At 38.6% G+C, this 22,908-nt stretch overlaps 1 protein-coding gene across 7 annotated transcripts in view; it reads left to right on the top strand.

Moving 5' to 3' along the window:
• Nucleotides 1–22,255, top strand: part of PPA2 (inorganic pyrophosphatase 2) — a 46,226-nt gene extending 23,971 nt beyond the window's left edge. For 2 of the 7 annotated variants that reach the window (XM_084627202.1, XM_084627200.1), the window contains 6 exons: nucleotides 1,256–1,382; nucleotides 10,008–10,135; nucleotides 12,356–12,441; nucleotides 15,172–15,241; nucleotides 20,890–20,929; nucleotides 21,808–22,020. In XM_084627202.1, coding sequence (XP_084483328.1) covers nucleotides 1,256–1,382; nucleotides 10,008–10,135; nucleotides 12,356–12,441; nucleotides 15,172–15,241; nucleotides 20,890–20,929; nucleotides 21,808–21,881 — 525 coding nt within the window. In that variant the 3' untranslated portion in view covers nucleotides 21,882–22,020. Of the gene's footprint in view, nucleotides 1–1,255; nucleotides 1,383–10,007; nucleotides 10,136–12,355; nucleotides 12,442–15,171; nucleotides 15,242–20,889; nucleotides 20,930–21,807; nucleotides 22,024–22,061 lie in introns of those variants that run through there. The other 5 variants (XM_084627201.1, XM_084627199.1, XM_084627203.1 and 2 more) reach the window with 5 other exon arrangements.
• Nucleotides 22,256–22,908: the final 653 nt, after the last annotated feature.

The following is a 22,908-nucleotide window of genomic DNA, read 5'->3' as shown; positions in this document are numbered from 1 at the left end:
TGGCCTGTAAAATCTAATCTGACCTTTTGTAGGACTTGGTGGTCCATTCTGGCCTTAAACTCTATGAAATGGTGAGTTTTGGAGAGGGGAAAAAAGGATTTCACAGAAGCTTGCGTGTTGGATGAGAGAGACAAGAGGAGATAAAAATGGCAGGTTTTAGGGCTTGAATAACTCACAGGGGCAGTGCAATTCTTAATGGCGATGGAAAAGAGAGAACTTTTTTTTTCTTTTTCCCATGTTGAACTTGAATTGCCATGAGAAACCTAGGAACACGAGACAGAAAAACAAAGATGTGAGACTAGAGTGAGGGGGATAGATTAGGTGAAAAGGCAGATTTGGGAGTTACCTGTTTAGAGATGGTAGGTTGAGGCCATCTAGAGATGAGAAAGGAAAGAGGGTCTATGTAGCGCTTATGGGATGTTGACTGGGATGGGTGGAGAAGGAGACTCCGAAGGATCATTTGGAGTGGTAAGGTGGTAACAACATGGAGGAAGAAAAATTCTGAAAGTCCACAGAGTTAGGAAAGGAGGTAACAATAATCAGTTGTGCTAAAGGTGGTGGATAGATCAAGGAGAATGAGTTTGCAGAAGATGCCCCTGGGACTATGCCAGAAGGAGACTGATTGATAGTGACCTAAGTAAAGGCTGTGCCAGTGGAGAAGAGGAACCTGAATTTGGATTACAAGGGATCCAAGAAGGAATTGGAAGAGAGGAAATTGCTGCAGCAGGAAGAAACCTCACACTCACGGGGCTTGGAGGAAAAGAAGAGGAGAGAGAGGAGGTGCTATTTGGAGAAGCCAGGGTGAATGTAGAGTGTGGAGATAGGTGTATGTTTGAAGGCTAGGAGAAAGGAGCCAGGAGAGTGAGAGAAGAGATGAGGACTTGGGATGGGGACAGGAGCGATAGGTAGAAGGGATTAGAAGATGAATGAGTGGTGCCTCTGGATCACAGATTAGGGTAAATATAGAGGGAAGGGAAGAAAATTCTTGCTAGAACATGTCAGTTTTCTCCTTGAAGAAATTACTGAGATCCTGCACAGAGAGATGGAAGAGAGAATCAAAGGTGAGAAAAGACTGGAGAGGGACAAGTGGGCCTGGGAATCTGTTAGGGACGGGAAGTAAAACTCTGGACAGGAATGTGGCAGAGTTGAAAGAGAAGAACAACTTTTTGGTCTGTTAGAGGAAAACAAAGAGGTTGTGACTGTGTAGCCTTTTCTATACCTTACTGAGACAGGAATTGTGCTGCTGTGCTTTCAGGTACACTCTCTTGGTGAGATCATTCAGGTAAAGGTTCTTGGAGTTATGGCTCTTATTGATGAAGGAGAGACCGATTGGAAGATTATTGCCATCAGTGTGGATGACCCAGAAGCCCAGAAAATTCATGGCAAGTATCTTTACCTGTCCTCAAACCATCCATTTCAGCAAGTGAACTTTGAGGAATAGGATAAACCTAGAACTTGGAATTGGTAATACAGAAGTGTGGCCTAGATTACTAACTGTGCAGCTCCAGATTTAAATATTTGCACCTTGCTTTTAATTGCATGGCCAATAGAGTGGTCTCTGATATTTACACACAAAGGATGAGGCAAGGCAGACAGCCTAAAGAAAAGGAAGCATGTATTAAACATCTTCTTTAGGGAATGCATGTACGTATCTCACAGTAAGCTTTAGGAAGGCTAACAGCTATCTCCGGATATCCTTAAATGACCTGTCATACACAGAACCTTGTGTGGGAGAATATGATTTTTGAAACATGATTACCTTAGTAAGTAGTTGGGAAAATTATAAAGTTTAAACCCTTGCAAATGTTATTTACTTCGAACAGCCCTAATTTCCATTGGCTGTATGAGGGTTTTTTGTTTATGGTATTTGGGTAGGTATAGTTTTGCACTCTGAAGATGCCCCTACATTTTCAAAGTGTCCTACAGGATTTTGACAACTTGATTCCCAAGTAATTGAGAATTGTTGCACGTGTGAAATTAGTTGGTGGGCTCATTTTAGCTTTTTGTAGTTCACATTCAAAATCAAATTGACGTTCGTGTCAGCAGAGGGAAGGTAGAGATTAAAGGAACACATCTAACTTAAAAAAAATAAAATCACATTTGTCTGAAAAGCTTTTACTTGCATCTGTGAAATAGTTTGAACTGTTGCTGAAAGAAATGAAAAGAAAAAATTAGTTTCAGTGTTTACTTTCAGTATTGTTAGTTTGCCTCCCTAATAGCCATTCATCCACTGGTTTGTTTTGTTTGGATCCTTTGCACAGTAACAGAGGAAAAAAAATACTAAAAAAAAGTGTGATTGTGTAGCCACAAAAAATGGGTGGCAGGACTCCAAGGCAGGTTTAGCACCTGAAATGACCTTTAACTTATTTTTTACAAATTGGCTAGATTTCAGCTTGGCAGGGTTGCTTTAAAGTGGCATGGTAACTGGATTACCTTCCCATTCCTGCAGGTGTTCCCTTCAGAAGAGTTAAGCGTGTGGTCTCAGCGGTTCAATCTGTGTTTGTGCCATACCTATCCTGTAGCTAACAGGACTTCATTCTTAAAAATAAAATCATTGGGAATCCAAGGGCTAAAATCTTGTGCAAGTGGTGGACAATCTTTGTCAAGGTAATAATTATGTTCTGAGGCTAAATATCGTATGTACTCTCAGGTACTCGAGGTCAGGGCTTATCCTTTTGTTGGGATAGCGCCCTTTTTAATGGTCGGTCTGCAGTAACGGATGTGTCCAATAGAGTTCTAGATGTCTGAGGAATTATGCTGCTCAGCCATTGAACCATTTTCCTGGTGGCTGAATACAATATTAAGGCAAGTTGTTAACTGCATCAGTGGGCTGCTACCTAGATGGCCCTCCCCTTTTCATTGTTTCCACAGGTCACCATGATTTACAGATTACCTGTGATGAAAGGATAAGGAAGCTCTTAGGCTAGTATAATCACTGAGGCAGATCAATTCAGCAGAGTGTTTTCTGCCTTCTCATACTGTGTGTTTGTTACAGAGATCCATAAGTTTAGTTTAGGGAAGCAGTGAGATGTCTCAGCCTGCAGCTTCATCAGTGTGAAGATGACACTCTGATCTATGACTCTTTTTTCATCAAAACCAGATACTTAACTCTTTGCTTTTGCAGTGAGCAAAGTGGTTCAATCTGGATGAGACAGAACTAATGCTAATGGCATAAGGAAGCATTTACATGAATGGATAGGTGATGTTAGTGTGCCTTCTGCCTAAGGGGCTTGCTGGTATGGTTCATAGTCACACGGTTATCTTGGATTCATCACTAGCCCTGGATTTTCAGGTGACAGCTGTAGCACATAGATCCTCTTTCCATCTGCCTTTAGTTTGAAGGCTGTGACACGTTGCTTTTTCCCATGGACCTTGCCCCCATGATCAGAACGTCTGACAGCCCTTAGAAATGACTTTGAAGCTTCAGCTAGCCACACTGTAGTTGCTTGTAAATAGAAAGTCACAACTTGTAAGAAGGGCTAAATGATTTGAGATTCAGTTATCTGAGAGCATCTCTGTCGTCTTCCCCACCTCTTTCTCAGAGGAACTAAGATCTGTGGAGTTGCCCTCAATGTTTGCACCCAAGTTTACAACGTTCCATAATGTTCAGTGGGTATCCATATATATTTTGTAATAAATAAGAACCACTTGGTGGCTGGCTAAGTGATCTTGACAAGCAATTAGTGATATATTTTTAGACAACGGTTTTTCTTTTTTAATCTCTTATAATTTTTTTTGACCATAACTTAAAGTGATTAAGAAATAGTTTAGTATGACAAAAGTAAAATATAGAAAAAAACTGAGCCACTGTTTAATACTTAGTGCACTAGTGCTGTCTTAAATCTGGTTTTATTTTGTTGAGTAACATTCTTGCCCTAAAGGATTGGCTACGTTGGTGACAGAACTCCAATTTATTTGGAAATAGACTATTTATCTCTCTTTTTTTTTAAACAAAACCAAAAACTATGAACTGTGGCATGTGATGTGTGCGCGCACACAGATTTTCGTTAGAGAATATATTTGCACGAATAGCCAGTCCTTTAATAAACTGCCTTTGGTGTGAGATCCTACGTGCAATTGGCCTGGGGTAAGTGGCTGGTCTTTTAGGACTGAGAGTAACCTGAATATTGCTGTGATCCTTGGGGTAAGGGCACATTTGTCACAGAGGTAGGCTAACCTGGGTGGCAAATCAGAAAGTACTCAAGAGGAATGTCTGTGACTCCATGTTGAGATTGTTATAGTGTCTGAGGAGTTCACGCTTGACGATTGGTTGGTGAAATTTAGGCATAGAACTCACAACCAACTGGGGGTTTGTGCCCTGGTTCCTAACAGTCTGCCCTGAAGTTGGTACTTCCGCTCTTGAGCCACTGCAGGGCAGCTTGACAGATGGAAAATACACAACTCTGAGGGTATGTTGACACAGCAAGCACACACCTGCATCTGGCCCATGCCAGCTGACTCCGGCTTGCGGGGCTTGGGCTCTGGGGCTGTTGCATTGCTGTGTAGGCTTCTGGCCTCGGGCTGGAGCCTGGTCTATGGGACCTTGCAAGATGGGAGGATCACAGAGCTCGGGCTCCAGCCTTAGCCCAGAAATCTACACTGCAGTGCAGCAGCTCTGCAGCCCAAGCCCATGAGCCTGGGTCGGCTGGCCTGGGCCAGCTGCCGGTGTCTGGTTGCTGTGTAGGCATACCCTGAGACGCGTCCACCTAACAATCAGAGGGTGAAGAGGGAAAACATTTCTTAAATATAAGAAATGGTCACTTCAGAGATTGTTTGAGTAGTCCAAGGTTTGGGGGGGAGGGGAAGTCCCCCATTTAGTTTAAACAAAACATAACTGTAGCTTGCAGTGGTTAACAGGAATCCCTCTTCATTCTGAAAATAAACAAATCTGGTGGAATGTGCAGTACAGTATGTCCCTTTATACTTGTTTTCCCTCCACCCCATGAGACTTTTTATTTATTCAAATGGACAATAGCTGTTGATAAAACTAAGAAACCTCTTCTAATAACTGACAAGCTGATATCATTGCATTATGGCAGTGGCATCAGTCAGTTTCTACTATTCACTTAATATTTCTGATTTGGTTGAGAGTTCTTATGTTTGGTCTCTGCCCAGCAAGGACCTTTCCTGTCTTCTTTGTCCCCTTCAGAAGTCTGAACAACATCTGGTCAGTCTTTTTTGTTGTGCTAACATTTGTGAAAAATGTTTAGGTTTTTTTTGCTTGGGTGACTCAGGCCACTTTATATTAAAAGTTTAGTTATGGTAAATCTGGAAAAAAAATAATTTAGGGACAGTAAAGTGCTAAATGCTTGAAAATCCTGTCCTGAGCTTGTGCTGTATATTAATTTTTTTCTTACTGATTTAAACACGCACCAGGTACATCGTATTTCCCCATCTGGGTTTTTGATCATTCTCATAACTGCAATTGATTTCCAAAACAGAATTTAAAGCAGAGCATTTTCTGAGCATTTCCCATTGTTTATACAGAGTCCTCCCAATATAGAGACCTCCAATTCTGCAGGCATTTATTGATAAATATTGCTTAAACTGGAAACTGTGCCTAGAACTCTCTCATATAGAGCAATGAAAAAGCTGTAATTTGCATTTGCAATACCTGAATGGTACGATATGGGGCTTGAGAGGTGCTTGGCATCAACTCCCATTAATTTCATTGGGGATTAAGCAGGCACAGTTTCAAAGGGCTGGGCTTTATGCATTATGTTGGGGCTGTAAAATTACAACTGTTAATATTGGAAGGGGTGGGGACAATTCCTGTTTCAAATCGAGCTGCAGTTCAGACACTGGCTTTTTAAGTGTGTGCGTAAGTTAAAAAGTTTAACTTGGAAATTTTCATTGGTGCAAGGGAAGAACCACCTGTTTTAATATAATTAGCTTCGGTTTAACTCTGCCCTTTACATACCTGAGCACCATTTTTTGCCCAGGCAGCTGGTAGCCAGATAACCGTTGCTGGACTCAGTGAAGCAATTTAAAAACAAGGACGTGGGTCTGGATGTGGATCTAAAATTTGGTTCCCCCACTCTTGAATCTCTAAAGCAGGCCTGAGCTTTGTGTAATATCTTGGCCAAGAAGAGAGTCAAATTCTTGAAATGGAAAATGTTTTTGATCACTTGTCTCATAGTGGGATTTAATTTATGTATTGAAGTTCAAATACAGATCAGGACCAATTTACCTTTCCTGCAAACTCAGAGAAATATTTGGGCATGATTATGTTTAGCCCCAATTACAAAGCCCTAAAATGAGATTCATACTGGCCAAGAGCTTTAAAAGTGACTAGTGATTTGGGGTACTGGGTTTGAGGTGTCTTACAGATGCTCTTAGAAAGTATTGAACACTTACCCTCTAAAATCCAGGCCCCTTAAAGGTGTCTCAAGGTTGGCACATAAAAACCAAGGAACCCAAAATCACTGGTTATTTTTGGAAATCTTGGCCAGTTGGTTTTATTCTGTTGGTCATTGGAATGATGCCTGTATATATACATATCTGTAAATAATTTCTGTCAATGTTGGTATATTAATAACGCATTGTATAGTTACTGTACAATATCAGCACCCTTCTCTCCCCCCCTGAAAAATGCTCTCTGCTGTTTATAAACATAATACATAGCAATGGGCAGTGTCTTGGGTTGTTTTTATTAATTATAGGTGATGACCATATGTGGTGGCTTTAAGTCAGTTTTGAGTTATGGGGTCAATCGCTGAATGATGAAGTATATTGCACTTCTTGGTATCATGTACTGTGTATATTCCCTTTCTGTACGTAAGGGTATATTTATATGCAGAAGAGGCCCATGAAAGCTTTTGTTGGGAATTTGTGTAAGCATTCAACATAAAGAAATTAATTGTCTGTACCAGGGCTGATTTTCCCCCCTTGCTGCAGAAAATACAACAAATGCCTTTATATGGAGTGTAGCTGCTGCTTCCTGTAAATGTTTATAAGATGTTATTAAAAACATATGTCTTCTCTTCCCACAGACCTTGTTTAGAAAGCTTGTTGCAAGTATGTTGCTTTAGCTTTGCTTGCAAGAAACAGCATCTGTTATACTAAAAATGGTAGTTTTCTACAAACGTTTTTATCGTTTCCTTTTGTAAGGCCCGATAGACTTGGGAGCCGCATTTTCATTGGCTCTGTCCTTTGACAAAAAGCAAAGCCGTAGCCATTTGTGCTGGCCTCTAGAGATTTCCCTTATTCAAACCAAGCTGCTTACACTCACTGTAATAACAGCTGACTTTTTTTCATCTGCTTTTTTAACCCTGGGGTCACCTTTGATGCTTATGAAGGTGGACCTGGAAAATGCATACAGGCAATATGCAGAAATCACACCCCCATACTGGTGTTAATGCATGTTAATAGTGTGTGACCTGCAAGGCTCCTGGCATTCGCATCCTGGGCCTCTTCTGAGCAGAGATTGACAATACCGATGCATAGGACCAAATTATATTGGGCTATACATTTGTTGTTCTACACACGTTTAGTTCCCTTTGACTTCAGCCTGAATACATAGTTTCAATGGAGACCATGTGTACATAGCCAGTACCAGAGTATGGCACCTAATGACTGTGATGTGGGGAAGGCAGAAATCAATTGACTCCTATTTGTTTTATTCTAATACAGATGTGAAACCCAGGTTCTAGAGACTAGTGTATTAAATCACTGCACCTGCTATCCTTTCTTCCTGTTTTTCTGCTCCTTTATCGGAACCCTGTGAATTCCTCCTCCTTTCGCTGCTCTCTCCCCACCCCGCCCCTCCCCCCCAACACACACACTTTACATCCACCTCCCAAGTCCTGTGTGGAAGCTGTCATCCTCTTAGTTTTCAGTGGACTGAACAGGCTTTCTTTCCAGCTTGTCCATGATGTCTCTTAAGTGACTAGGGTGGGTTGCAGTTGAGTAATGAGGCCCACAGGAGGTTACCTGTGGCTGAGTGCTGGCTTTACAACAACAGGACTTACGGGTTGTAACACTTCCCCAAATTAAGAAGAAAAACGTAATAAAAAAAAAATTAAAATTGCTGAATAATCACATGGTGCTTATGTTACTGTTCAGTTCCAACTGCTTCTGGAGCCTATTAGAGAAAGTGGAAACAAGGAGGAGAAGCCAAGCTAGCCCAGGTGCCTTTACTGACGGTCATGGGCCATGAAATTCAGTGGTGTCTGTAGTTCCCCAGATTGTCCTTATTTCCCTTTTTATAGATGGGCACTATATTTGCCCTCTTCTAGTCCTCTGGAATGCCTCCCATCTTCCATGAGTTTTTGAGGATAATCTCTAATGACTCGGATGTTTCCCCAGGAAATCTCGAAGAGATTTGAAGGCATCTGATTTGTCTAAGTACTTCTTTAACTTGTTCTTTCCCTATTAGCCTCAGACCCTGCCTCATTTTCACTGGCATTCACTATGTTAGACTTCCAATCACTACTAACCTTTTTGGTGAATACTGAAACAAAAAAGTCATTTATCACTTCTGCTGTTTCCACATTTTCTGTTCTCTTTCTACCTCTCATTGAGCAATGGGCCTGCCTTGTTCTTGATCTTCCTCTTGTTTCTAATGTATTTGTAGACTGTTTTCTTGTTACCTTTTATGCCTCTAGCTAGTTTAATCTTGGTTTGTGCCTTGGCCTTCTAATTTTGTCCCTACGTGTTTGTGGTGTTTGTTTATATTCATCCTTCGTAATTTAACCTAGTTGCGTTGTTCAGAGTCCTTGGGACGATTAGGACTCAATAAAGCAGGTAGGGCTCCTCTGCCACATGAGGCCACCACATACTGTGTGACCTTATCCTCTCCTGCCCAAGCAGCTGCTTCTTGTCTGGCTTGCTATAAACCCGTCTGGCTTCCTTTGTTCTATCTTTCGGGTAACTTTCCACTGCGCTGACCTCACCCCTCTCCTTCAAGGAGTTAAACTAAAACTGGTTTTTTATGGATGCAGCTGTCTTTAGTATAACTTTTGTGAGGTCTAAGTACCATTGTTAATGTTAGAGAGAGAAGGGGAGTGAGATAATCTTTTTGGACCAACTTGGCATTCCTAGATAATCTTATTGGACCAACTTGAGTTGGTGAGAGAGAATTGAGCTTTCAAACTTACATAGAAATCTTCTTCAGGTCTGCTAAATATTTCCCATTGTCCTTGTCTGATTTGTACCTGCTACAGGACCTGTCAGCAGTGATGGGTCCGTATACATACAGGCACTCATGTTACAGAAATGTTTCATAATACAGTTTCACAATAACAACCAGAATTCATAAGTCGTACAGCCATTTTCCAAATTCATCATGCTCTGCCAAGGGCATGCATCCCTCTTCATGGCCTGTCCTATGCTTGCACGGCAGGAACTTTCTCATTCTGCTGCCAGGTGCTCTGCACCTGCAGAGGTAAGGGTAGAATGTGTTAGCACAAGTAACTAGCAGTAGGTGTTAGAATACTTAATGCTAGAAGCATTTACCTTTTCTGTATCTAATGGGCCAAATTCAGAGGTAATATGTGCTGTCAGGTGTGTTTTTAATATACATTTTGTGTTTTCCTTTGCTACACCAAGTTTATACTTTGTTTTCAGGTGCTAGTTTAAAATCCGTGAGCTAAAATTGTTTTTGCCAATTATTTTTCCATTATCAAAAAGACGCAGTGGCACAGTTGCTGGGAAATAAAATGTATAAAGTAATCCAAGTCTCTCTCATGAGGTACCTAGTGAGATGAAAGCCTATAAATATGGAATTTTCTTCCCCACCTGCTATAAAGGTGGTCATTTTATTTATTGGGCCTATGGGTCTTAATTAATGAAGACTGGGAGGTGCCTGGCTTATCTATTTTAGTGTGGTGGTGAAATCATAAAACATCAACTATGTGCAACTGAGGAAGAAACTGAAATTCCCTGATGACTTTGAAAGAATTCACTGAAATCAAATTGCTTGCAAATATTTTACAAGACTTCTAAAAATTGATGTTGCCAAAACTGTGAGTAAAAAGGTGATACTTTTTTTTTATATATACCTACAGATATTGATGATGTCAAGAAACACAAACCGGGTTATCTTGAGGCTACAGCTGAGTGGTTCCGATTCTATAAGGTCCCAGATGACAAACCGGAAAATCAGTTTGCTTTTAATGGAGAGTTTAAAGACAAGGTGAAGATGATATGGATTTAAAGATGCATCTTGCTGGCATGTGTGGTTTTTGGAATGATATATCCTAGATTTTTTGGAATTGCTTGCAAGGAAGTGGTTGGTCCATCATAATGGAATAAAGCTAAGTCAGCATTCTTTAAATGCAGTATGGAGGGAGTAGGAATATATTATCAAACATCAGAACTTTATTCGGCTTATATTCATGTGTTTGTAAAATGAAAACCTTAATCCATATAGAGAATTTTGAATAGTTGTATTTTTGTCTGTGTGGATATTTAGGCAAACTTGCAAAATTAAACATATCTCAAGAAAATAATGGCTTTTGAACAAGTGGGAAAAATATTAGGTCCCACTCCTGTTGAGATTTACACACACGCATATGGGTCTTTTCAGTATCTTTGTCATCGTAGGAAAGAAATGGGGAATAGATTTTGAGCATAGACTGGCAAATCTTCATGACAGTTTTGCAAGACTGTATATTTTAAAAGAAGCAGTAGGTTGCAGACTTTTCCATGCTTGGTCTTTGCTCTGAAGTGAATTTTTTTGGTAATTTTGAGTAAAAATGTTTCAGCAGTTTTTGTCTTCAAGACTAAGATCTTTTCTCATCTTAAGAAAAATTCTCATGAGTTTTTGACACCTGTGGCTAAAATAGCTGATGATTGGAAGTGCAGTGGACATGGGAATAGCGCTCACTGTAGAGACTGTGCTCACTGTGACCTTTTTCCAGGTGAAATTGGGTTTGATTTGAGTTTTAAATGTTTTGAAAATCACATATTATGCACAATCTATAGAGGGATTTTTTCCCTAAGCATTATAAATGGGTTCCAGAGAAATGATGCCTGTACACAAATTGGCTATAAACTGTCTCAGCTATAAAATGGCTACTAACCAACCCAAACAAACTTTCCAGTGTTTTCTGGGTGTAAAGATCCTCTTATTACTCTTCTCCATAAAATGAATCATTAGCCTGGTGGAAAATACCCAGTGTTACAAGGGCAGACAACCCAAAACTCTGTTGCCAGCTCCTCCACTGTCTGCCTTTGTTAAGTACAGACTTTGCAAAGCATATTCAGTGAGGCTTGAACAAAGCTGCAGCCAAAACTGCTGGAATTTTGGGTCAGAGTTCGCACTGAATACTCACCCCCTGACCAACTTGGATGCGCTTCATTTGTTTCCAGAGACTCAGGATGTAAAAGACGTGCATGCATGTCTCCATGCATCTGAAGAAGTGGATGCCCACGGAAGCTTATGCCCAAATAAATCTGTTAGTCTTTAAGGTGCCACCGGACTCCTCATTGTTTTTGTGGATACAGACTAACATGGCTACCCCTCTGATACAGGATGTAAAAGAGTTACTCTTCCCCAAAATGTTCCAGTGGCACTGGTGAAGATAGGGTGCCCAGATAGCAAGTATGAAAAATCGGGACAGAGTGTGGGGGTAATAGGCGCCTATATAAGAAAAAGCCTCCAGTATCGGGACAGTCACTATAAAATCTGGACATCTGGTCACCCTAGGTGAAGGGTGGCAACATCTCAGTGGTATCTAGCCACCTAGTCCAATTATGAAATATGCATGCTCTGTCTGCAAGTGTGTGTTAGTCCATACAGCTGTTAAGTCTAAAACTAAAAATTTTTTGAAGCTTTTTAATTTCCTCCCCGTATTTCCCTTTTTAACAGCAACAAAACACCAACAAGAAATTAAATTCCACACCAAACAAAACTAGGCAATTAATATACCGCGTTAATGCAACACTAAGGTTGGATGGTTAAGCAATCAAATCGGGAAATGCCAATATATTGCTGCATGTGCAACATTAACTTTGATCCCTGTGTGTATGCGTTATAATACAATCTTTAATAACAGGATCATGTGTTTCTCAAATAATAATGCATCATACAATGTTACTACATCTGTAGCTACACATGTAGAATATGATGATTTATTCCTGTACACATACACTGATGTCATTTTTCATGAATTCTCCTTATTGTGTCTGGCCACCAACCAAAAAGTATCCTCAATGTGATGCCAATTTATTTGGTGGGTAGTGAGGTCTGTTTCTTACCTTAGAAAAGTGTGATTGTAGGGAGCCTCCCGTGAAGCCTTATTAAAAGTTTTGGAAAATATATCTTGTGAAATTGCATTTTTTAATAAATTAATTATTTGGAATGTATTTAGTAGCTTTTTATATCTCAAAACTTTTTCTTGATATAAACTAGGATTTTGCTGTTGAAATTATTAAATCCACCCATGAATACTGGAAAGCTTTGCTTCATAAAAAGGCTGACAGAGGTGCTATAAAATGGTAAGTGTCCATTCAAAGCTATTCCTATTTGTATTGTATTCATTCTGTCAGTGTGGTAGCTGTGTATGAACCACTTACATTTTTTGTTTTGAGGTGGCAGTAACGTTTCTGTTTTTACAGCATCCTGATAGATAATTGCTCTTGCATGGTAACTACACAGGGTTTACTGGAAACTGCTCAGAAAATATATATTGATCATCTGAGTCCTGCAGATTATTTATAAATAAACTTTAGTAAAAGCTCAAAAACCAGTTACTGTGTAATCTGTTGCTTTTTGCACAATACTGATCATTTTGAATTTCTTTGAACATGTCCTGTTATGTAATTTGATAATATAGCCAGGTGTAGCTTGTTAATATTTAGAAATTATTTAATTAAAAGTATTCACTTTAAGCTGGAGAAAGAAGGTTAGGGTTGTGTTAGCCATTTAGTATGGTGACGTTACACAGTTACACTGTAAAATGAAATTTATGAATTCTTTAAAATGTTAAAGATAGTAACCTAACCTAAGGAAAAGCAGAGTTATTGCTGTCATTTTGTCCTGACCACCCTATTGTGTATCACTGTAGATGTATTTATGATCAGCTTCTGTTCTAAAATTCCTGCAGTTTTTAAATACAACAAGGGAATTAAGTTGTCAAGTTAGTCCTCAATTTTGAATTTCCCTTTCTTCCATAACACTGTTTGGGATTTCCCTGAGAGCCTCCATATTCCATACAAAGCCCTAATGCATCCTCTGCCTATCATTTGTTCCATACTATTATTATTATTTGTTTTGCAGCAGAACCAGGAGTCCCCAACTGAGATTGGGGCCCCAATGTGCTGCACAGACACATAGTGAGAGACATTCCCTGCCCCAGATAGCTCAACAGCCTAAATAGGACACAGTCAGAGAGTTGGAGAACAAGTGTATTGTTATCTCTGTTTTATAGATGGGGTATCTGAGGCACATTGAGATTAAGTGATTTGCCCAAAGTCACACTGGAAGTCTGTGGCAGAGCCAGAAATTGACCCCAGTTCTCCAAGCCAGCGTTCTTTTTGGACTGGCTGGGTTTGCGTTAGAAGCTAGTCACCAAATCATCTTCGTTGGCAAGATGTGATCGCTGTTGAGTGATACCATTCTTAATATTAGTTGTGTTTAACACGCTTTGTTTAAATATACTGTAAACTGGTAAAAACGAAAAACAAAATTAAACAGAGATTTATTGCTATTTTATTTGGTTGAGTCTCTAGGTGTATCTAATGGCTTACATTGCAACTGGAACTATTTGCAGTTTTTCCATTAACTGTATAAGAAAATTCAGTGAGATATCAGAAGGTAGCAGGGTATATTTGTGCATATTAACATAACTATGGTGTTGTTCATTGATCTAAAGTAATGGGCACTCAATCAATGTCTAGGCACCCTTAGAATACATTAAGTCAGTGTCACAATCAAAGCATAGGAGTAATGAAATGGTTAGCTGTTTGCCAGGATATTGCATGGCCCTCACCCAACCCTTCTGACCCTACAGAGTGAACTGTTATGATGTAAGCCATGGCATGCAAAGATTCATTGGAATCTGGGAAGTGGGAATATGGCTCCAATTCAGCAAAGTGTTTAAGCATGTGGTTAAAGTTAAGTATTGATATCAGTGTGATCTTAAGCACAGCTTAAAATTAAGCATGTGCTTAAGTGCTTTGCTGAATGGGGCCCCGTATTGCTCGTAATCTGATATGTGTGTATATTGATATGTAACTGTGTATATATGCGTTTTTAAAAGTTTTGTCATAAATTCTTTAAAATGTTACGTTTTTTAAGTAGTTAGTCCTCTTGAAGGCTCAACTGCCATTAAATACCAGGTTTTGGCTTGGTACACATTTAAATGGCCTGTTGTCAAGCTCGCTGGGCGGATTTGCAGTGCAAATACTGTCAGCACAGAACCTACAGGGTGTGAATGTTCTGCCTGGTCCTCTTTTAATACTATGGGTGCCTGCCATTAACCAAACATGTAATGCAAATTCTGATTCATTATAGTCCTTCTATATGTTTCCTGGAAAAATGGGTGGTCTCGCTGTACTCTAGGGTTGTCCAGCTCTGTTAATAATTGGATAACTTGGTAATATTGAGCTTCATATTTTTTTATTCCAAAGCACTTAGGCTACATGTTGGTATAATTTATAAAAAAAAAAAAAAATCACAGCCTTACTTTGAGGAATAGGATAAACTGCATAGTATTCGATCAGATAATTTAGATGAGACCTTACAAACCAAAGTCCAAATTCAATCCTGGTATAGATGGGTACAACTGCACTAACTTCAGTGGAACTTTAGCCATGTACACCAGCAGAGGATTTGGCTCCATGTTCCCATCTGCTCGCCATAAGCATTAAAGATCTTGGACACTTTTTTTGAAAGAGCAGAGGTTTGCCCCAGGTCTTTGATCAAAATTTCTCCTTTGCCACCAGTGTGATGTGAAGTCAGTTTATTGGATCCCCTACCCGAGGGTTGTCTCCTCTATAAATGGACACAATGGCATGAACTTTGGGATCTTTTTAAGGATGAAAGGAACTATATAAATGTAAAATATTAAATGTATAAAATGCTGGTTATTGTTGCTTCATTTTTGACTACTCACTTCTTAGTAGACATAAACATTTGGGTTCTTTGCAGAGACTGTTTATCATAGGTAGGTTTTATTATATTCCATTTTTTTATTGTTAACTATCTTATTAATTTTTATTTTTCAGTATGAATGTTTTGGTGCATGACAGCCCCTTTTGTTGCAGCGAAGAGGATGCCAGATTAATTGTGCAATCAGTAAGGGCAAAATGCTTTTAATGGAAGTTTTTTATTTTTAAAAATTGTTACTAATGCTCGCAAAAGATCCAAAAATCCAGCACTGAAATAATATAGGTAGACAAAGTGGGTCCTTGCATTAAACGAAGATGTGAGGTTTAAAAAATAAAACGTAGAATATAGAGATTATGGGGGACATATAACCATTATAATATAAACCTTTTTTGCTGCAGTATAATAATTGTGTTTTCTGGCAAGTTCATTACTGTTTTGCTGATTTTCTATGGTGCTATTTCTTCTGATGCTAAATAACAAGATTGACTATGTATATCTAGCCTGCTGTCTTCTCTGTCTGCCCTGTTGCCATGAGTTACCACCCAGTGCTAAAACTCGTTGACTAGCTGACTGTACTCTCTAATCACTAAGGGGATCCTTTGTTTGCCTACTTGCATAATTAAATGCATCACTGTACAAGGAAGGGGGAAATGTTTTTCTAACTGCTTGTTAATTTTCAGAACAAGGCGCTATTCTTTAATGTAAAATTCAAATACATGAGTTCTCTGTTTAAAGTAGAAAAATGTCCTGCAGGTTTGATACTTGCATGTGCAAATGTCATCGGAGAAGTATTCCATTTAAATGTTATATTTTGGAGACCACAACTTAAGCAAAAAAAAAAAAAGAAAGAAAGAAAGAAAGAAAAGAAATGTAAAGTGCCTGATTTAACAAAAAAACCCCCGAACATTTCTCTCACGTATTTGCTTTGGCCGTTCCCATGAGCATATCGGGTGTTTTGCAGTTGCAAGTGGCTGTATAGGCAACTAACTAGGGTTAACTCAAACTCTCTCAGTTGCTCGATTTGTGCACACAGTTATAGCAATAGTGTAAGTGTCAAATGAGACCTCATGCCTCTTAAAACCAAGGTCTGGAAAAGCTAATGTTTTTACTTTCAAAAACCAGACATACAGAACATATACATATTTGGAGGCTTCTTTCCTAGTTGCCTCACTTTTTCATTGTTTACTTGTAAGATACACACTAATATCTTCAGTAGCTTACACCAATAATATATCAGTCATGCAAAATCCAGGACCTTTTATGTATTGGGAGGGTGAGTCAGATATTCCTGTTTATTTTAGCTAGTTGAGGACTAATAAATTTCTCTGTAATGGGTGCCTATGGCATTGTATCTGCAACAAGCAGTTAAAAGTGAACTCCCTCAAAGTCTTATAGTAGCCACCAATGTGTTTGACTTTTTTTTTTCTTCCTGTTCTCATTCCTCACTTTCTTTTTTTTCTTTAATGGTTTCATTATTTCTTTGTAGTGTTTTACTAAACCCCAATCATCCATGATCCTCCCCTGCTTCTGTTCCTTTTACAGTTTTTCTTCTTTGATTTTTTTAGGGCTGTGAAGTGATTAAAAAAATTAATCACGATTAATCACACGATTAAAAATATTAATCATGATTAATCATGTGATTAAACAATAATAGAATACCATTTATTTAAATATTTTTGATGTCTACATTTTCAAATATATTGATTTCAATTACAACACAGAATACGAAGTGTACAGTGCTCACTTTATATTTATTTTCAATTACAAGTATTTGCACTGTAAAAAAAAAACAAAAGAAGTATTTTTTCAATTCACCAATACAAATACTGTAGTGCAATCTTTTTATCATGAAAGTTGAACTTACAAATGTAGAAATATGTTTTAAAAAACCCCTGCATTCAAAAATAAAACAATGTAAAATCTTAGAGCCTGCAAGTCCATAGTTTGTTTACATTTGCATGAGATAATGCTGCCCGCTTCTTGTTTATAATGTCACCTGAAAGTAAGAACAGGCGTTCTCATGGCACTGTTGTAGCTGGCGTTGCAAGATATTTACGTGCCAGATGCGCAAAAGATTCATATGTCCTTTCATGCTTCAACCACAATTCCTGGGGACATGCGTCTGTGCTGATGATGGGTTTTGCTTGATAACAGTCCAAAGCAGTGCGGACTGACGCATGTTCATTTTCATTATCTGAGTCAGATGCCACCAGCAGAGGTTGATTTTCTTTTTTGGTGGTTCGGGTTCTATAGTTTTTGCATCCGAGTGTTGCTTTTTTAAGATTTTGAAAAGCATGCTCCACACCTCGTCCCTCTCAGATATTGGAAGGCACTTCAGATTCTTAAACCTTGGGTCGAGTGCTGTAGCTATCTTTAGAACTCTCACATTGGTACCTTCTTTGCGTTTTGTCAAACCTACAGTGAAAGTGTTCTTAAAACGAACAACATGTGCTGGGTCATCATCTGAGACTTCTATAACATGAAATATATGGCAGAATGTGGGTAAAACAGAGCAGGAGATGTACAATTTTCTCTCAAGGAGTTCAGTCACATTTTTTTAATGAGCTTCATCAGCATGGAAGCATGTCCTCTGGCATGGTGGCGAAAGCATGAAGGGGCATACGAATGTTTAGCATATCTGGCACGTAAATACCTTGCAGTGCCGGCTACCAAAGTGCCTTGGAAATGCCTGTTCTCACTTTCTGGTGACATTGTAAATAAGAAAAGGGCAGCATTATCTCCTGTAAATGTAAACAAACTTGTTTGTCTTAGCGATTGGCTGAACAAGAAGTAGCACTGAGTGGACTTGTCGGCTCTGAAGTTTACATTGCTTTGTTTGAGTGCAGTTATGTAACAAAAAAAAAAAATCTACATTTGTAAGTTGCGCTTCACGACCAAGAGATTGCAATGTAGTACTTGTATGAAGTGAATTGAAAGATACGATTTCTTTTGTTTATCATTTTTACAGTGCAAATATCTGCAATCAAAAATATTTCAATTACAATGCAGAATACAATATATATGAAAATGTAGAAAAACATCCAAAATATTTTATAAATTTCAGTTGGTATTCTGTTTAACAGTTCAATTTAAACTGCGATTAATTGTGATTGATTTTTTTGAGTTAATCACGTGAGTTAACTGCGATTAATCGACAGCCCTCTTTTTTTTGTTAATCTAGTTAGTCTAGTTACTCTTAATATATTTATCCTTGAGTAAAATGCACAATATGTTTTAATTGGTATTTTTAATGTATGTAATTTCCAATCAAAAGTAACCTGAAGTGGAAACAGTACAGCCTTTAACATTCCCTTGAGAGCAAAACGTCAAATTCTAGATATTAAATTTTAAACAGGTGTCTTTTCCACAGTCTTGCATTGCCAGATTCAGTTGTCAGACATTCAGCTCTTGCAAGCTCAACTGACAGTATACAGAGATCACCTGCAGCATCTTAATGGCTGTGGGTTTTTCACATGTACCTGGAAATTTAAAAAAAAAAAAAAATTCTACTTTTACTTTCTTTCATTGGCTTATGGATAAGAGCAAGAGAAATCAAAGCTATTGTTGTGTTGACTTACAAGTATAACTGGAAACATATTTCCATATTCCTGAGTCACCTGCACTCTTTGGAACAGCTGCCATGCTTGTTTCTAACCCATTTTACAGAGAGAAGATTTTCGTATTGGATGGGTGGTATATACCTTTTACTTTCATGAGATATATTAACTGCAAAAATAAAAGGCATACTCTGTTGGTATAACTCTTGCATTTTTACGGAGAGTAGAATGCCTAGAATTTCCATGCCTAAGAACAAAGTCAAAAGCAAATGATAAAGAAGTCTTTATTGCACTGCTTCTACATATATAATTATAGATGGGCCAGATTCTGATACCCTTGTTGGGTGACACCTTACTCCATGGGTAGACCTGTTGACTTCAACATGATTTAGAGTGTTAGCATCTGACCCTTTATGATTTTACAGGCATTATATTTGAGACTCAAATGACTTGTCAGTATTGAGAATTAATTTCTGCTCTGTTTCTGCCTTCTTTTTAAGTATCCAGTGTTGACTGCCTTCTAAGAGTGTGTGTTTGTGCATTCTCTGTCTCTTAAGTGTGTGTTACTTTGTTGATCTTTCCTCCTTGTCTCACTTTACTCTTCTCTGCCAGTTGAGTTTCAGGACAGTTGGCCTAACCATGCTCTGACGTTAGTGAAAGTCAGGAGCATTCCACTGCAGTTGATAGAGTTACCCCCAAGTAAAATTGGCACAATCAGAGAGATCAGAAAAGGCAGTCTGTGTATGACAGCAGTAGGTATGAGCATTTGAAATACCCCAAATTACCCTGGCATTCTGTAGCCAGACATACACCAGAGTTTATAACTGTCTGTAGATGGTGAAAGTTTCTGGTGTTTTCTGATCTCTTGTGCTATCTTTTTCTCAGCACCAATGTTAGTGCACACTGAAAATTAGGTGCTGGAACAATAAAACATGAAGCTAGATATGTCAATGTTAAAATTTACCATTTACTTTACAGTAAGTGTTGCCATCTATAAAACTGACCTGGGCAGCCAAGCCTTTGTTTAACATTAATCCCAAGAACTGCTTGCTCACTCACTCTACAAGGAAGCTGCTTATAAAATTGGAAAACCTCCAAGATAAACTATAAATAGCTTGAACAGTTTTTCTCAGACTTATCACATTATTCTTCCCTTATAAAACTGGAAAGAAAATGTGGTAGAAGGGCTTTTCTGAGAGGGGTATCTTTGATAAAATAACTTTGGTAGGAATGCTTTACAGGCAAAAGTATCTTTTAAAAGAGAGAGTAAGGGGGCAGTCTTCCCCTCAGAACTTAAAAACCCCAACCAAACAAAATAACAACCTGGTATATTTTCTGTAATGTTGATAATGATGCATGTGGACAGTAGGAGGGTTATGGCTAAAACCCAGGGAAGAGCCCTAAGCGTGGTGAACTCCCTTCCCCTTCCCTATTCATCTAATGGGGTATTAACTCTATAGCCAGATGCTGATACTTTAAATGTCAGTATTAAGTATTTAATTGCTGATAATTTTAGCAGATGGGATGGGAGTGAAGCCAACATGGAATTGAGATTTGCTGGAGAGAAGGAATTTCAGAGGGTAGGAAATAGAAGCGAGGAGAGAAATAGGAGGATGGGAAAGGAAGTGAGACTAAGGACAGAAATAATACTGGTCCTAAACGTGAAAATATTGTCTCACTGAGTGATGCTAGATGTGACAATAGGTGGACAAATAAAATTAACAACCAAGTTTATTTGCACTAAGCTATATTTCCCTAGCACTGATCTTTGTGAAACCAATGTAAATGGAAGATCCAGTGTGGGCTGAAGGATATATGTAGCTTTAAAGTTATACAAAGCCCCATGGACCACAGTTAAATATAGAATGTATTCCTTCTACAGAATGAGTTTGACTCTCCTGTTTTAGAGATTGTTTTCCCCCCAAAAAACATAGTTGTGGAAAGATGTAATTGTAAATTTACTAAGAAAATTAATCATATAGTAACCTTGTTGCAAAGATGTTTTCATCTTTGTTGTTTTGCAAATCAAAAAATCCGCTTTATCCTACAAGAGTAAATCATCTTTATTCTGCTACTGGTAGGTCTGTGCCTGCGTTTGAGTGAGACAGATTACAGGTAGTAAGAAAAATGGAGGTGTGAGAGGGAGGAGTATTGTCTTACGGTGCCAGTGGTATGTTTCTTTTGTGCAAATAACTGTTGACTTTCACAGTAAGATAACCTAGAGTTTGGACACTCTACATATGGAGTGTTACTAATATTGTGGGTTTTTTTCTGTAGACACCACCACCTGCGAGAGGAGACTCTGTTTCTGCAGAAGGTACAGTTTATTGTTACTCCGAATGACAACATGTATTTTTGTTTCATTTGCTTGGGGAAAAAATGATTTAAAAATAGATCAGTTGAAAAAGCTTTTGTGAACTAAACATACTAAGCATGAGAACTGATAAAAATGCTTATATAGGGCCAGATTATACTGCCCTCACTTCTCTTGAATAGTACCTTAGAGAGTGAGTAGTTCTACTGAAGTCAAAGGGACTACTAGTCAAGTGGCATAAAGTACTAATACCTGCTCTGTGTCTATAAGGGTATTGTAGTCTTAGCCCATGTCAGTCTAGAATTAGATGAGCAATCATAGTAATATTTTTCTGTTTCAGAAATTATGGAGGGCCATATTTATCCTTTTAAGAAATGTTGCTTTTCTTGCTTTTATTTCTTCCTTGTGGTAACTTTAAAAATGAAACAGAAGAAACTATCCACCAAAACTAGGCCAAATTTACTTTTTCAGTGTTAATTAAAGCAAAATTGCCTTTTCCCCATTCTTGTGGAACTGGTTTTCAAGTTAACAAAAATGATAGTTTTAGTTGAGGTACAGGAGTCCGAACTAAGTTTGTTCAATATGCTTTGTTTACTTAAAAAAAAAAAAAAAAAGCTGTTGACTTTTTAATGCCAAAAGCACTGTACGAGAAAGGAACTTACATTACTACAAATTGGAGGGCAGAAGGGAAAGACAACAAGGAACTTAAAATCTTGAGTCTAGTTCCAAATTCTTCACAAAATAACATCTGTGTAATCAATTTCATGGGAAAGCAAGCTGCATTCCTTTTGCCCTTATATGGTATGCCAATAAATAGCATTTATTTACTAAAATATTCCATCTCAAGCCTCTGACAGAACTGACCACAGTCTGCCTCATCGTTGATGTGTGCAATACATCAGGGCTGTACGCTGTTGCAGGATTTAATTTTCAGCCAAGTTGTATCACAAAATAAAATATGTTTACTTCGGGGGCACTCTTTTCATGGATTGCTGATATGGTTCAAGGAGCTGTATATGTTTGGGAGGGGGGAATAGGAAAGAAGCTGAAAGTGTAGAGTATTGCATATCCAAGAGTTTGCATCTGGTTGTCCATGTAGAATTAATACCATTCTTGACGTGTATTTTTGTTTTAGTTGATGTGTGGCACTTTCTTAACAAATGATCATCGGAATGTTCTGAAGTCACATCATCAAATCTTAAATCGTCCCTTTTTTCCTGAGTTTTGAAGACAAGCAGGCGAATGTACTAATTGCTGGGTTCCTGTTGGAACAACTTTTCAAGTAGCATAAACCCTCTGTCATGTAAATAAACTGACATTTTAAAATGGTTTCCTTTCTGCGTGTTTCTTTGTGTGGAGTTTTGTTTGTTTCTAATCTTGAAAACTCTGTGGTTCCTTCTATACATCCAACCTGTACCAAAACAGGTGGGGGACAAAGGTGGCTTCAGTACACATTTGCATCCTCCAGGTGTAGAGGTTGATTTGGGATGGTCTGGTATATGGCTGAATATTAGAGCAGCCCTCAAACTGCTCTAACATAAGCCAGCTGCTGATGGCCCTCAAGGGGCTGCTCTGGCAACCAGGGGTCACAAGGGTGTAGGGATATCCTGGCCATGATCCCTTTCAAACAGACAGTATCACCTACACTGTGGGCTAAATGTCTGTGCAAATATGCAACGGTACACAGAGTTCGACAGTTTGTGCCCATAATGTGTTCACATCCACAATTACCTATTTGCAAGTTTCAGCTAGTTTGTGTGCAGCATATTTGCTTATTTAAAAAAAATAGATGAAAATAACAGCACTTCAGAAAATTAATTGAATTAGGAAGTGCAAATTCCATGATGAAGCACAGCAAGGATGCGCAAACATGTGTTCTGTGGAGTACATCCTGTTTTGATAATTCTTGAACTTGATCCTCCAGGAGGGATTTTTATCCCTTGGAAAACTTTTCATTTTTAGAATTGTTCATGGTTGGGAGG

This window comes from Lepidochelys olivacea (genome assembly GCF_965140295.1).
Source record: "Lepidochelys olivacea isolate rLepOli2 genome assembly, chromosome: 4".
Classification (NCBI taxonomy): Eukaryota; Metazoa; Chordata; order Testudines; family Cheloniidae; genus Lepidochelys; species Lepidochelys olivacea.
This window is presented reverse-complemented; position numbering and strand designations above follow the sequence as displayed.